Below are 13971 nucleotides of genomic sequence, written 5' to 3'. Positions count from 1 at the left end.
CCATAAATATAAAGTGGAAAATCAAACTTCACTTATTTTTATAATACAACTGTTTACAGGGTGTTTAATTTTTTAATCCACACAGAATAATACATTTGACAAAGGCATTTTTTTTTTACTTGCTGCATTAATATTTACATTTGTGTATTTTATTTTTTATTCCACATTCGCTTTTGACTCTCTTAATTAATATCGAATATTATGTTGTGATTGTATGAAAGGAGGTAGGGTTTATAAAATATGGAATAACAGACCATATTTTTAATGACTTGTACACAATCTTTTTTTTCTCTCTCTCTCTCCTCTGTACACATCAGTTTATAAACTGGCCTATATACATAAACAGGATCACAACTTCGATTGTCACTTTTTTATAAATCCAGCCTTGAAACAAATGTCACTGCACATGAAAACACAAAAAATGTATTATAGTCTTCATTAACAACTTCTTTCACTAATATATAATGAAGCTGTTTCATTATCCACATAAGTACGCCTGGATTTTCATTGTTTTCAGTACTCCATTGGGTCTTGTACTTCAACCAACAACGAGTAATTTATAAATTTACATTAGTTAATTTTCCAGTTTATCATTTCATAAGTGTATTATGTGGTATTGCAACATCAAATTTGTGAGATATGAGTATAGAAAGTTATAGCAGTAATGTCTAACGTAGACTTCAAGACAAAACAACATCACTCACCTTTTACCTTTACCTCAATAAAAACACATTCCATTTTACAAAACACAAAATTTACAGTCGTGCACATAATCTTAAACAACCCATTTCATTATGGTAATGATGGACTTCATATAACAAATAAAATTATGGTAATTATGCTGTTTCAAATTAAAAAACTATGCTTTCACTGTACATCATACATATTGTGTAGTAATATCAATGCATACAATCAGAGCCATCTACATAGAAAGCTGGAGCCTTGGGTCGGCAACACAGTAAATAACTGTCAAGCAGAAGCCTACAATATAAAAGCACGTATTTGTGCTAATGTCGATTTTCAATGTAAATTAATTTTATAACATAAGTGCGTGTCATACCAAACATTAATTGTTTATGTATTATAAACTAGGTGCATATTGGCGATAAAATCAACATAATCTATACTAATAATAAATCTGTAGGCAAACTTTTTCTGGTAATTTTTGATTTTCCAAAAATAATTGGTGTTAACATGTATAATTAACCATCCTGAAACCGAAAATCGCTTTTTTGAAATTTTTGTTTGTATGTCTGTCTGGATGTTTGTTACCTTTTCACGCGATAATGGCTGAACCGATTTATATGAAAATTGGAATATATATTAAGTTCGTTGTAACTTAAATTTTAGGCTATATGGCATTCAAAATACTTTATTTAAAAGGGGGGTTATAAGGGGGCCTGAATTAAATAAATCGAAATATCTCGCTTATTATTGATTTTCATGAAAACTATTAATTACATAATAAACGTTTCTTTAAAAATAATTTCCGATAAGTTTTAGTCTATACTGATATTTAATGAGATAAATGAGTTTTAAAATTACAATAACAACGCCATCTAAGGCGCTGTACTGAAATAAAAACAAATGACTTCGTCTATAAGGGGGCTTGGACAACAACAATCGAAAGCTATTAAAGATAGCCTAAGAGAATGTTTCTGTGTTTGTATGAAGTAATATCGGAAGCTAATTAATTGTTTAATTATTATTTCACCATTGGAAAGTGTAGTTTCTCTAGATGGACATAATTCTACAATGTTATTACAGTAACTTCTGAAACATATAGCAAGTAATATAAATTATACACATTAAAACTAAAAGATATGTCAATCTTCATTAAACTGTGGTTGCATGTAATAACAAATAAGAAACATGTTAAAGGAATTATCATTGCACCAAATGCTCTCTGGACAAAAATGACCGCATTTTAATTATTTAATACAACTTAAATTAAGTAACATATTAAACGAGTTATCCTTCTATCTAACACGAATGTTCCCTGGATCAAACGTCCTATTTTAATTATGTAATTACTTTATATTTATTTCTAACAGGTGCAGCGGAGCGCACGGGTACGGCTAGTAAATGAAATACAATGCCTGCAGTCGTGGCAATTTTTACAGTTAATGATGATAAAGTGACTGACAATTCTTTTAGATATTAAATATTTTATAAACTATATTTTCATAGTCTTACTTGTGGTTTGTGATCTAGCAGAAAAGCTGTTCCAGCCAAGTTGTAGGATCTCGCTTGTTATATGTATCAATAAAGTTACTCAGTTGATTTTCAAGGTGGTGGTTCATTGTAAACACCTATTTTCTGATCTCACCAGAAATGTACCATAATGTAGGCATAATTTAAATTTTTAACTTGTTTTCTGTAGTTATATTTATTTAAAATTATATTTGAAAAGTATAAAACGAATAATTTAGGAGAACAATAGTGTAATATGTATCTAATGAGCGATGTATGCAATGGAGGGGGAAAGGAACTGGCTACCCTAACTCATTATCTCCTGGCTTAGTTGCCTCATGAGTGATGCTTTATTGGTGTCACTTATGAGGTTCAAACCTGTCTCGGACAGTTGACTAAAGAACAACAACAATATTGTTATGGTGACTGGGTAGGTTCAAACCAAAACTAGCTTCCTAGGCATCTGAAATATTTATAGAAAAACATGAGAGATAATCGCATGAGATTAAAATGTATATGATGTCCTAAACCATTAATGTTAGAGATGAAACATCATAAAGCGGCAAAACATTGTCAATTTACTACCTAGAAATTGGTTAATTGATTGAAATAGGTTACTACAAAAGTACCGAATTATTTTTATTTTTGGTACAAGTAACATTTCTTTACGTATATATTTATTTACCCTTGTACCATCAATTAAAAACACGTATGCTTTTAACATTTTTAAGTTACTTTAAGTGGTACAGTCTTTGTATGTAAATATTTATGCCGAATTCAGAAACTCCGCTCCCCTTGCAAGATTGATGTTTAGTACATTCTTTTTGCCTGTTATATCGAATTATACATGATTCCACACCCAACTACCTTGCCTCTCGGTTTACTCTCCTAGCTTCAAATCATAATCGTAATACACGTTCACAGCTCAATCTGTTGTTATCAATACCACGTCATCAGACATCTCTGTACTCAAGTTCTTTCTCAATAGCCATGGCCCACTCATGGAATTCGCTGCCGCTGGAAATCAGGGGTAGTCTTAGTCCTCAGTTGTTTAAAATTAGGTTGTTTAGAAATATTTTAAATGCACAGAATTAGTGTTTTTAGGTATAATTTTTATTTATTTATTTATTTATTTATTTATTATTATTATTATTATTATTATTATTATTATTATTATTATTATTATTATTATTATTATTATTTTACACAGTCATTACTTTATTTTTCCATTAACACTAATATCTAGGTAATTGTCATTGTCACAATGTAACACGTGTTGTGCTGATCATACTAATTGTACCTATTCCTTTAGTTGTGAGATTATATTCATATGTATTAATTCTTTTTTTTTTTTTTAAAGTTAATACTTGTATACTAAAATGTATTTTCCTGTTTGTGATTACGAGTATGTATTCAGGCTCTTTTTTTATTATACATATATATATATATATATATATATATATTTTATTATTATTATTTTAAAGTTAATACTGATTGTGTATGTGTATTCAATCTCTCTTTTTTTACTTTATTATGTTTATTATTATTTTTAAGTTAATATTTATATACCAGTATGTATTTTTCTGTATGTGATTTGATCCTGGTTGACTGGCCTTAACTCTGCCAGGGAAAATAAAACTATTATTATTATTATTATTATTATTATTATTATTATTATTACCGGTATTATTAAATATTATATCAGATTACGTAATGTATTACGTACATCAGTACTCTGAATCTTGATCATATCCACTTACTTTTGTATAAATTAATGTCGAAAATGTACATGTGACAACGAAACCAAAACACTATAATGTCAAACTGTCAATATCGATTTCAAATCTCGAGCTCTCTTTAGCCTCCACTCTTGCCTCCCCTCAGTGTTTCCAAACATACCAATGCTCCAGCTTGTAACTGAAGGTGGCTCTGGTACAATCCTTCATTGATCAATTAATAAATTGTAGCTATTGATATATAATATTGACTGAAAATGGCTTACAAGGAATTGTGTACCAATTTATGTTGTTTTGTAAACACTTCTCCGATTGATGAATAATTTGGATGACAAAGCATAGTCAGTATACCTCCAGTTTCAATAACAAAATTGGAGATGAAACAATAAAAAGAGAAACCACAAAATAATACAAGATAAGGTATTAATTTGTTACTTACATTTTTACCATTTTTATAAGGAAAAAAAAATGATTAATTTAAATAAATAATTCATACGTATTTCATTAATGATCCTACGTTCGACAGAATCTTTAGAGGAAAGCATAATTTAGATAGCAAGTAATCGTCATATCAGAGTTTCCATGTCTTTGCAATCGCATTATGGGGAAAAAATAATTACCAAGTTACGTATAATACAGTATTTCACTTGAGTTATAAAAATGTACCAATTCTGAAAAAACTATCACCATGATATCAATTTTATGTAATACACATATGAGGGGTTCACAACCAGAGTGGACCAACTCCATGCCGGATAGTTCTGAGATATTGAATCTTAAAGTTCCTGGCTCATGCTTAGCAACCTTCACCTTCCATGGGAAATGCTGCCCTCTGTGGAGTAACAAATGAGTTATGGACTTTGTTTGTTATGTCAATGAATAAATCTAAGTTTTCTTCATCCGAGATTGTATTAATCCACAAACTGACCACTGGTGGACTGGTCCACTCTGATTGTGAGCCCCTCATATATCTCCCTCACCATCTAAAGTTTTGGGTTTATAGCAAGAGGGGGAAAAAGATACAAAGAAATAAGGAGGTAGGAAAAAGATATAGAGACCTTTCTTTGCATATTTAAAATTAATATTTTACTTGCACTTGTACAATATTGTTCACAACATTTCTTCAGTCATATTTGCAAATATCCAAATTATTAAGATGTTTCGAAGACGAATCTTTGCTAGTATGAAAGTATGAAAGCTTATAATTTATTCTGTAAGAATAACATTAAATACTTATTCTATTCCTCCTATCTTAAAAGAAAAGGTCTTACAAAATTTTCAATAATGATAATATTTTCTGAAGTTCAGAATTTTATAACACTAAATTATATCACTCAGGAGAGGAGAAGAAAGTCTCTGTAAAAGGCGGAAACGTTATCTCGATTAATAAAGATGAGTTGAATTACTTAACACTGTTTCCTTTTAATGGTAAAATCAGACACTTACCTATGATGTAAAGTGAAAGTTCATGCAAGGATTAACTTAATAATGTATATCATTCTGGCGGTGTTAGTTTCTATCAGCCTATTTAATGTCCCTTTCTTTCTGTTATTATTTTTGCAATGTTCTACATTTTTCATTTCCAAAGAAAATTTTTTTTTTTTTTTTAATTTCAAAGTGTGATAAAATTAAAAGTTATTTTCAAATATCAGTACATAGATGACATGATGACTTAATTTTCTGTTGTGACTTTAGTAAATATCTATAGGGCAAAGTTCGTACTCTGAACATAAACTGAAACACTAAAAATTTTGTGTTATGAAAATAAGGATTCAATTCATAACAGAAAACATTAATTTGATCTGTGCCACACCATAAAAAACATTTCCCAAACCACAAAGCAGATGGTGCAAATTAAAACAAAAAAACACAAGTACTGAAAAGCAGAAAACTAACAACACAAATTAATGACAAACAATGAAATTATATGAGGAGGACCCTGTAACTAAACACATTCCTAACGCATTACCTTTTTTTTTAATTATATTCTAAATTCGGCGAAGATTCTGTATATAGTAATACAAGTAAAATCAATGGAGTTGAACAATGAGGTAAACATTTACTAGAGACAACATCTTACTCAATCTTACACGTAAGACCCAATGGAATATCACATATTTCGAGGAGGGAAACTGAAAAGCATCACGCTGCAGCTGGAACAGGAGCAGCCTCTGATGCCGAGTCCTCAATATTCACGTCCTGAAACGTCCGTTGCGGACTAAGCAAGTCTTTAGCTCTGTTCTCCCAAAGCTGTACATTGGCACGTATCCGTTTCGTGTTATCAGCCACAAACGCATCTGGAGAGCCATAAGCCGGTGGATTGGCATATGGATCGTAGCCCAGTACTGACAACATTGGTGCGATATCGGCCATGTCTCTGATAACATCATCTGGGATGTTGCCTACCCATTTGGTCAAAGCTTCCAAGTTCACAGGTTTTATTACCTGATCAGACGAACGCTCCACTCTGAAAAAAAGAAAATATACATAACAACATGGAATATTATTTGATTGTACCAGTATTGCCTTTTAAATACAAAGAACATCTGTAACACTCGTCAGGAAATCATTATATACTTCTTGTATGACCATAAGCGGAGTTATGGGGGGGGGGGTTATGAAGGGGGGCACTGCCCCCTCAAACTTGTCTCAACTCTTTTTTTTTTCTATTTACTTACTTACTTACAAATGGCTTTTAAGGAAGGAAGGTTCATTGCCGCCCTCACATAAGCCCACCATCGGTCCCTATCCTGTGCAAGATTAATCCAGTCTCTATCATCATATCCCACTTCCCTCAAATCCATTTTAATATTATCCTCCCATCTATGTCTCGGCCTCCCCAAAGATCTTTTTCCCTCCAATCTCCCAACTAACACTCTATATGCATTTCTGGATTCGCCCATACGTGCTACATGCCCTGCCCATCGCAAACGTCTGGATTTAATGTTCCTAATTATGTCAGGTGCTTTGCTGTGGTCGTGCCAGAGAATCAGTCCTATTCCGAGGCTTATTGTAGGGATTCGTAACAAGCTGTTTTTTACGGTGATGGGTTGTTAGCCCTTCGCCCAACCCCCAAGCTGGAGGACCACCCCTTATCGGCTGTCCATGACTGCTTATTCAATATATTCACAGCTACCCTCCATATCTGGAGGCCGTCTCCTCTATCTGCAACCTGAGGACACGCCATGCCGTGGTGATAGGGACCCACAATACATGGTTTTTTTTTTTTACATTACATTAGAAAATCATCATCGTCCTTGCAGGTATTAGGCCTAGTGGCCTGTTATGGTCTCCGTCCATCTTTTCAGGGGGCGTCCCAAAGATCGTCTTCCATGTGGTATATAGCAGAAAATTTGTCTTGGGAGTCTGGAACGGTCCATTCTATTGACATGGTTAAGCCATTTTTGTCTATAGTGGTTGAGATGTTCATAAATAGGTGTGATTTTCAATTCTTTTGTAATTAGTTCATCCCTTTTGTGGTCAAGCAAGCTGTACCCGGTAGTCCTCCTTAGAAATCTCATTTCCGCAGTTGTTAGGCATTGAAAATCTGAGTTTAGGATAGTCCAGGCCTCACTACCATACATGAGGACAGGTCTTGCTAGGACTTTATATGCTTTTAACCTGGTATGTTTTTGGGTTTTTGTGGTTGTGAAAACCTGGTTGATGGTTCTTAAGGCTCCATTAAAATGTTGAATATTTTCAGATATATCAGTAACAGGTAAATATGTCAAATTATAACCTAAATATTTAAATGCGTTTACCTGTTCTAACGTATGGGTTCCAATGCAAATTTTACTCCTAACTGGCTGTTTACCTTGGAATGCCATAATTTTTGTTTTGTTTGGGGAAATTTTCATATTGAAATTTTGTGCTATTATATTCAGGTGATGTATTGAGTATTGCAGCTCGTCTTCATTTGTAGCAAAAAGAACCTGATCGTCTGCAAATAATAATGTATCTAGAGTACAATTTCGTAAGAGCGGGATGTTTCCATGAATTGTTAGTCGCCAATGTCTGATGATGGAGTTGATGCATATATTGGATAAAAGTGGTGAGAGGAGGCATCCTTGACGAACTCCACAGTTTATCGGTCTCCATTCGGTATGTACATTAGAAAATATTGAATGCAAAAGACTTTTTTGCTTTTGTTTATGATTACGTTTCTGTTGTTTAAATTGACGAATTAATGTCTTCAGATCATGTGTCTATACTATAATATTTATTTTAAATTTCTGAATGTATAAGGATTTCTATACCTCGTTTGAGGAACGTAAGCACTGTAATGTTTCTTTTGTAACAGCCTGTACTCCAGTGTTAGAAGTCTGCAGCGGCCATCTACTGAATTAGGTGTTAGTGGAAAAAAAAAAAAAAAACACCGTAGTCCCATGTTAAAGGAGTGGAAATTTTCAGTAGTTTTCATAAAACAACCACAGTCCAAAGATTTTTTTGTGAAAACAGCCATTTTCCAGGAAGATGGTACTATGGTAGCATTTACAAATAATATCCCATTCATAAACAAAGGCAAAAAAAGTCTTTTGAATTCAATATTTTGTAATGTTAATAGATAAAAAAGAGTTCAGACAAATTTGGGGGGGGGGGCAGTGCCCCCACATACCCTCTCATAACTCAGCCTATGGTTATGCTCTATTATAATTTGAGGTGTTCAGAAGTCAACATGATGAACTCCTTTTCCAAAGATTTTGAGATATTCAAGGTTAAAGTTAAACACACACTATTAATTCTGTGATGAAGTCGAGAAGAATACTGCAGTCTGTGGGCTTTTTACTGAACTATGGAGCAAACCACATTGACCACTGAAAATATGGTCAATTTAATACATTGCCAACTTATAAACTCTGAAATAACCAAAAGTGGAGTTAATCATGTTGACTTCTGAACGCCTCATTTGTAGTAGACCTACAGTTGAAGCCCTATACAACTCGGTCCGAAATATCGTGGATATGGATGTAACACTGTAAGAAACATGCACCCCAAAAATACTTTTACTAAATGATCATATTCCAATATACTGTAGCCTACCACGGTCAAGCTATAACGGGGGAGGAAGTAAATGATATCCTCTGTAATCTCGTTATATCGGGATTGTATGGTTTTGCTTAGCCCCCCCAAGGAAACGGTTCTCTCTCCACCTAAGTGTATGACTCTATTTACGCGTATTTTACATGGATGACGTAGGATATTACGTTAGAATGCCGGTACACAAAAAGAATTTTTGTGATCACATGCAAAATGTAAAGAAAGAAAGAATTTTCGAATTCATAATAAGATCAAATAATGAATGTGCAATATTTACCACAAAGAATAAACAGAGAAATGATACTTACGAAGATATTGCTTAAATGCAGGCATCAGAATTTAGGGTTAATATACAGTAAACCTCTTATTGGCTGATATGTACAGTCTTAGACAAAAAAATGACCTGCTACCATACGTTAAGTCTCCTTCAAAAGACTTCAGTCAATTCCGTGACAGCTGAGGTTTGCACGTGAAGGAATTTCTTAAGGTCCCCATACATGCTCAGTTATTAACCTGTGCAGTTTATCATCATGTGTGACGTCATACCTGACATTAACTGCTTAAACTGTGCAGTTCATACTGGTAATAATGCAAGCCTCAGACCTGCGCTAGTGGAGCCACTTTCGTGATGATAAACTGTGCAATTCACACAGTAAACCTGTATATTTCCTCAGTATACGTTCCGCCACGACCATGACTGCAACTACTAGAGTCGACGGCAATTCGGAAGGCGGTAGTCTGCTAGTGTTTGCGTCGAGAGAGACAGATTAGCGAGAGCAAGGCAGCGTACAACATTGCCACATCATACTTCACGCGCACGTGCAATACAAATAATGCAGAAGAGAATTTAAATTATCAAAAGACAATAATGATCTTAGCCGTTGATTACTGTAAGCATGACACCAAACAAATCCTCTTTCCTTCACTAACAGTATTCTTTGCACGGTTTTCAATCCCACACCACATGCTTCTGCAGTCGTTTCTTGCGCATTGGCAACGTTGCAGCCAGCATCGAGATGGCCGGCTGCTTTCTGCTCGTCAACGTTTTTAAAATAATTATACACATTAAACACTACTTTCCGCGCCTGCCTGTGCAATACTTGTATTTTTACAGTCTCCTCAACCATATATTTATCTCACATACACACAGTACCGTAAATGTTAGTTTTACTTATTCAATGTATTGAAACACTCACACGTGAACAAACTCGGGAAGTACTTGTTATAGACTGATTTCGATTGGTTCTACTGTACAAGCTTGTGACGTCACATACCAGAAATTCTACGGAGCATATAGCAGCTGACCGCATTCCGAAATGCCATCTAGTCTAGTACCAAGAAAGAGGCTATAGCCTACTCACTTTTATTCAGTGCCGTTTTAACGCACTGGCAAACCCAGTGGCTGCAAGGGGCCTCAGGTTATAAGGGGTCTCAAAATAATGACAGTAGTAGTAATAGCAGCAGCAGTAGTAGTAGTAGTAGTACCGGTAGTAGTAGTAGTAGTAGTAGTAGTAGTAGTAGTAGTAGTAGTAATAAAATACTAAGGAAGAGACTAGTGAAGTGCTTTGTGTAGAATGGATATGGAAATGGAAAATAATGGAGCATATGAAATGAACAGACAGAATAAAAAACGAAGATGTGCTGGAAAGAGTGGTGAAGAAAGAATGATGCTGCAACTGATCAGGAAGAGAAAAATGAATTGGCTGGGTCACTGGCTAAGAAGAAACTGCCTACTGAAGGATGCACCGGAAGGAATGGTGAACAGGAGAAAAGTTCGGTGCAGAAGAAGATATCAGATGATATATAAGATATATGGATCATATGTGGAGACAAAGAAGAAGGCAGAAAATAGGAAAGACTGGAGGATGCTGCGCAGAAAACTATGACTGACTGAATGAATGAATAATAAATATAGAGTGAAATTAAGTTTGATTTTTCAAATAAACCTTTATTCAATGAACAATAATGGTATTGTTTGTTGCTGCCTCTCTGTTCTCCTACTCTACATCTCTTACACACTATTTGACACCACATTTCAACACTTTTCAACAATCGAACGCACCCATACAACAGGCAGCAAAGTTCGAGATGACGCCGAGATCTAGTAGGCTCTGAGGATGGTGTGAAGAAGCACGGAAACAGCTGTAAGCCGCACATGCTTACACAATTAACACGAGTAAGATCGCCATTTAATCAATTATTTATATTCAAGTGTTAAAAGTAGCGTACGAAAGATTCAACACTGATAGTATATAATTTAACAAACTCCACTTCACTTTCAAAAACTTCATAATGTTTCCTCAATGCTAAACCAGATAGAAAATAATAAATCTCTTTTCAAATCATTATCTAACGAGATCGAACTCGGTAAAAACATTTTTATATTACAATGAAAACTACCAGAATATTCAAAGAAATGTAACCAAAGAAAAGAATATCACATTATTGCGCGTGTTAGTAAAAGCTGAAAGTGTGTGAATTGAAATTAGTTTATTACAGTTATTAGTACTGAAATCCCATCCTAACAGTTAACACTACAACAGAAAATTGTTTACATATATTAGTCTATGACGTTAAGGTTCCACATAGAAATGATGTGAGAAATCTTGTTCTGAGATTTGGGGAAACAGGATCAATAAATAATAGAATTCCTAACCCAAAGAAACATATTCTAATAGAAGAAAAACTAGACTAAATTGGACAATCATTCATGTGTTCTTCAAAGAAATCTCTACACCATGTCTCATAGGAAGTAGGCATTTCAAAAAGTTCAGCCAATAAAGCTACTAAATTGTTATATTTGAAACCATACAGAGTGGCTGTAGTCCAGGACTTAAAGCCATAAGTGGTGTGAATTTTTGTAATTGGGTTTTACAGAATAGGTATTACGAACGGTACTGTTGATCTATCTACACTTGATCATTTTCTCGGATGAGGCTTACTTTAATTGAAATGGTTGTGTGTATTCACAAAACTATAGGCACTGAAGTGTACACAATCCCTGGTTAATTCACCAAGTTCACTTTCATAATGAAAAACTTGGAATGTGTTGTGCTGTAACTGTAAGGTGAATAATAGGGCCCATATCTTTTCGAGACACTGTAAATTCAGAGAGACATCGCACCCAAATACTCACACCATTTTACGAATAATTAATCAATAATGGGAAATAATACTAAAGGATATGCTACTGGAGCTATATGACGGCTGTGCAACAGTGTGGGATGAAGATAAATGCAAATAAGACGAAGAGCATGGTCATAGGAAGAAAAATAAAGAAGATAAACTTGGGAATTCTAAATGAAGCAGTAGAGCAAGTGGACAGCTTCAAATACTTGGAGTGCACTATAACTAGTATGAACTGCTGTCAGGAAGTCAAAAGGAGGATAGCAATAGCCAAGGAAGCTTTTAACAGAAAAAGGAGGATCTTCTGCACACCTCTGGAAAAAGAACTAGGGAAGAGACTGGTGAAGTGCTTTGTATGGGGCAGAAACATGAACATTACGACGAAGTGAAGAGAATGCGAATAGAAGCATTTGAAATGTGGATATGGAGAAGGATGGAACGTGTGAAGTGGACAGACAGAATAAGAATAAAGCTGTGTTGGAAAGAGTGAGTGAAGAAAGAATGATGCTGAAACTGATCAGGAAGAGGAAATGGAATTGGTTGGGTCACTGGTTGAGAAGAAACTGCCTACTGAAGGATCCACTGGAAGGAATGGTGAACAGGAGAAGAGTTCGGGGTAGAAGAAGATATCAAATGATAGACGACATTAAGATATATGGATCATATGAGGAAACAAAGAGGAAGGCAGAAAATAGGAAAGACTGAAGAAATCTGGGTTTGCAGTGAAAGACCTGCCCTTGAGCAGAACACTAAATGAATGAATGAATGAGATATCAGTACTCATCTAGTTTTACGGGCATTTAATATGTGGCGGCATAATGTATTGACAAAGGCTGGTTTTGTATGGACAGCCAGGGATGCGTCTGCTTGCTCGCCACTGACACAAAGCTCGCTGAGATGCACTACAGATACAAAACTACAAGGAAAGTGGAATGTTGAAAGATCAAAACTAAGATGGTTAGATAATGTCAGGATGACTTCAAAAAGGTAGGAATCGAGGGATAGAGGAAAACTTAAAATCAGTTAGAATTAATATGGATGGTATCATGAAAGAGACTATGGTCAAACTGCAAGGAATGTAAAATCGTAGAAGAAGTTGAAGAGAAGTTATGATTAGGCCTCATATAAAAGTCTCTTTGCTTATAAATTTTATTTGTAATCTCATTATTTTAGGTACCAGCAGTGGCGGCTCCTGCGTATTTCTTAAGAGGAGGAAAGACGTTAACAGCACGAAATGACAACTTCTTGAATGAAACATGCTACAAATTAGCCTACATGCATACATGTAAGACCAGGTTGTGTTGGGGTTGGCCTTCCCTTCTATTCTTGTAAACTGAGTTTCCGAATTTTTTCAAAATATATTACGTTTTCACTTCCATTCATTGTTGAATAATTGCACAAATAACAATTACAAGGAAATTCACAACCTCGCAGCATTTTTCGCCACACTACAGCATCACACGTGTTGGAAGAGACCAGCTACTAACACGTAACCGGAACCGTTTTACGGAAATGGGAATGGGAAATAATCTGTTAGGAAAGTGAGAACACTGCACCCACCCACGTGGTCTGTGTTGCCACATGTACATTTTACAAGTTCAGTATCACATGCTTTTGAAGAATGTCAGTTCTTGTAAAGCCATATTACCATTATTGTTAAAAGCTGGCGGTGGCCGATTAATTTTTTATGTTAAAAATAATGTAGTTTGGAGTACCTACTTTCAATTTCAAATATATTTGTACAAAACTGACAACTTGGCTGTTGCCCTGTCTAGTACACAATGAATGAAGTGAATTTCGGGGGGCCAAAAAGATCTGCGATACTAACGTGGAACTACTTCCTCTTTGTTTTATATAAACCCGACTTTAACTTTCAAAT

The 13971-nt window shown here is 34.7% G+C and overlaps 1 protein-coding gene across 5 annotated transcripts in view; it reads right to left on the bottom strand.

Moving 5' to 3' along the window:
- Positions 1-258: 258 nt before the first annotated feature.
- Positions 259-13971, bottom strand: part of Tpst (tyrosylprotein sulfotransferase) — a 1264187-nt gene continuing 1250474 nt past the window's right edge. For all 5 annotated transcript variants that reach the window (XM_069813113.1, XM_069813114.1, XM_069813112.1 and 2 more), the window contains one exon: positions 259-6396. In XM_069813113.1, the coding sequence (XP_069669214.1) occupies positions 6072-6396 (325 nt within the window). In that variant the 3' untranslated portion in view covers positions 259-6071. The remainder of the gene's footprint in view (positions 6397-13971) is intronic.

The sequence above is a fragment of the Periplaneta americana genome, chromosome 16, assembly GCF_040183065.1.
Source record: "Periplaneta americana isolate PAMFEO1 chromosome 16, P.americana_PAMFEO1_priV1, whole genome shotgun sequence".
Lineage (NCBI taxonomy): Eukaryota > Metazoa > Arthropoda > Insecta > Blattodea > Blattidae > Periplaneta > Periplaneta americana.
Note: the sequence above shows the minus strand (reverse complement) of the source record. Positions and strands in the feature narration are given on the sequence as shown.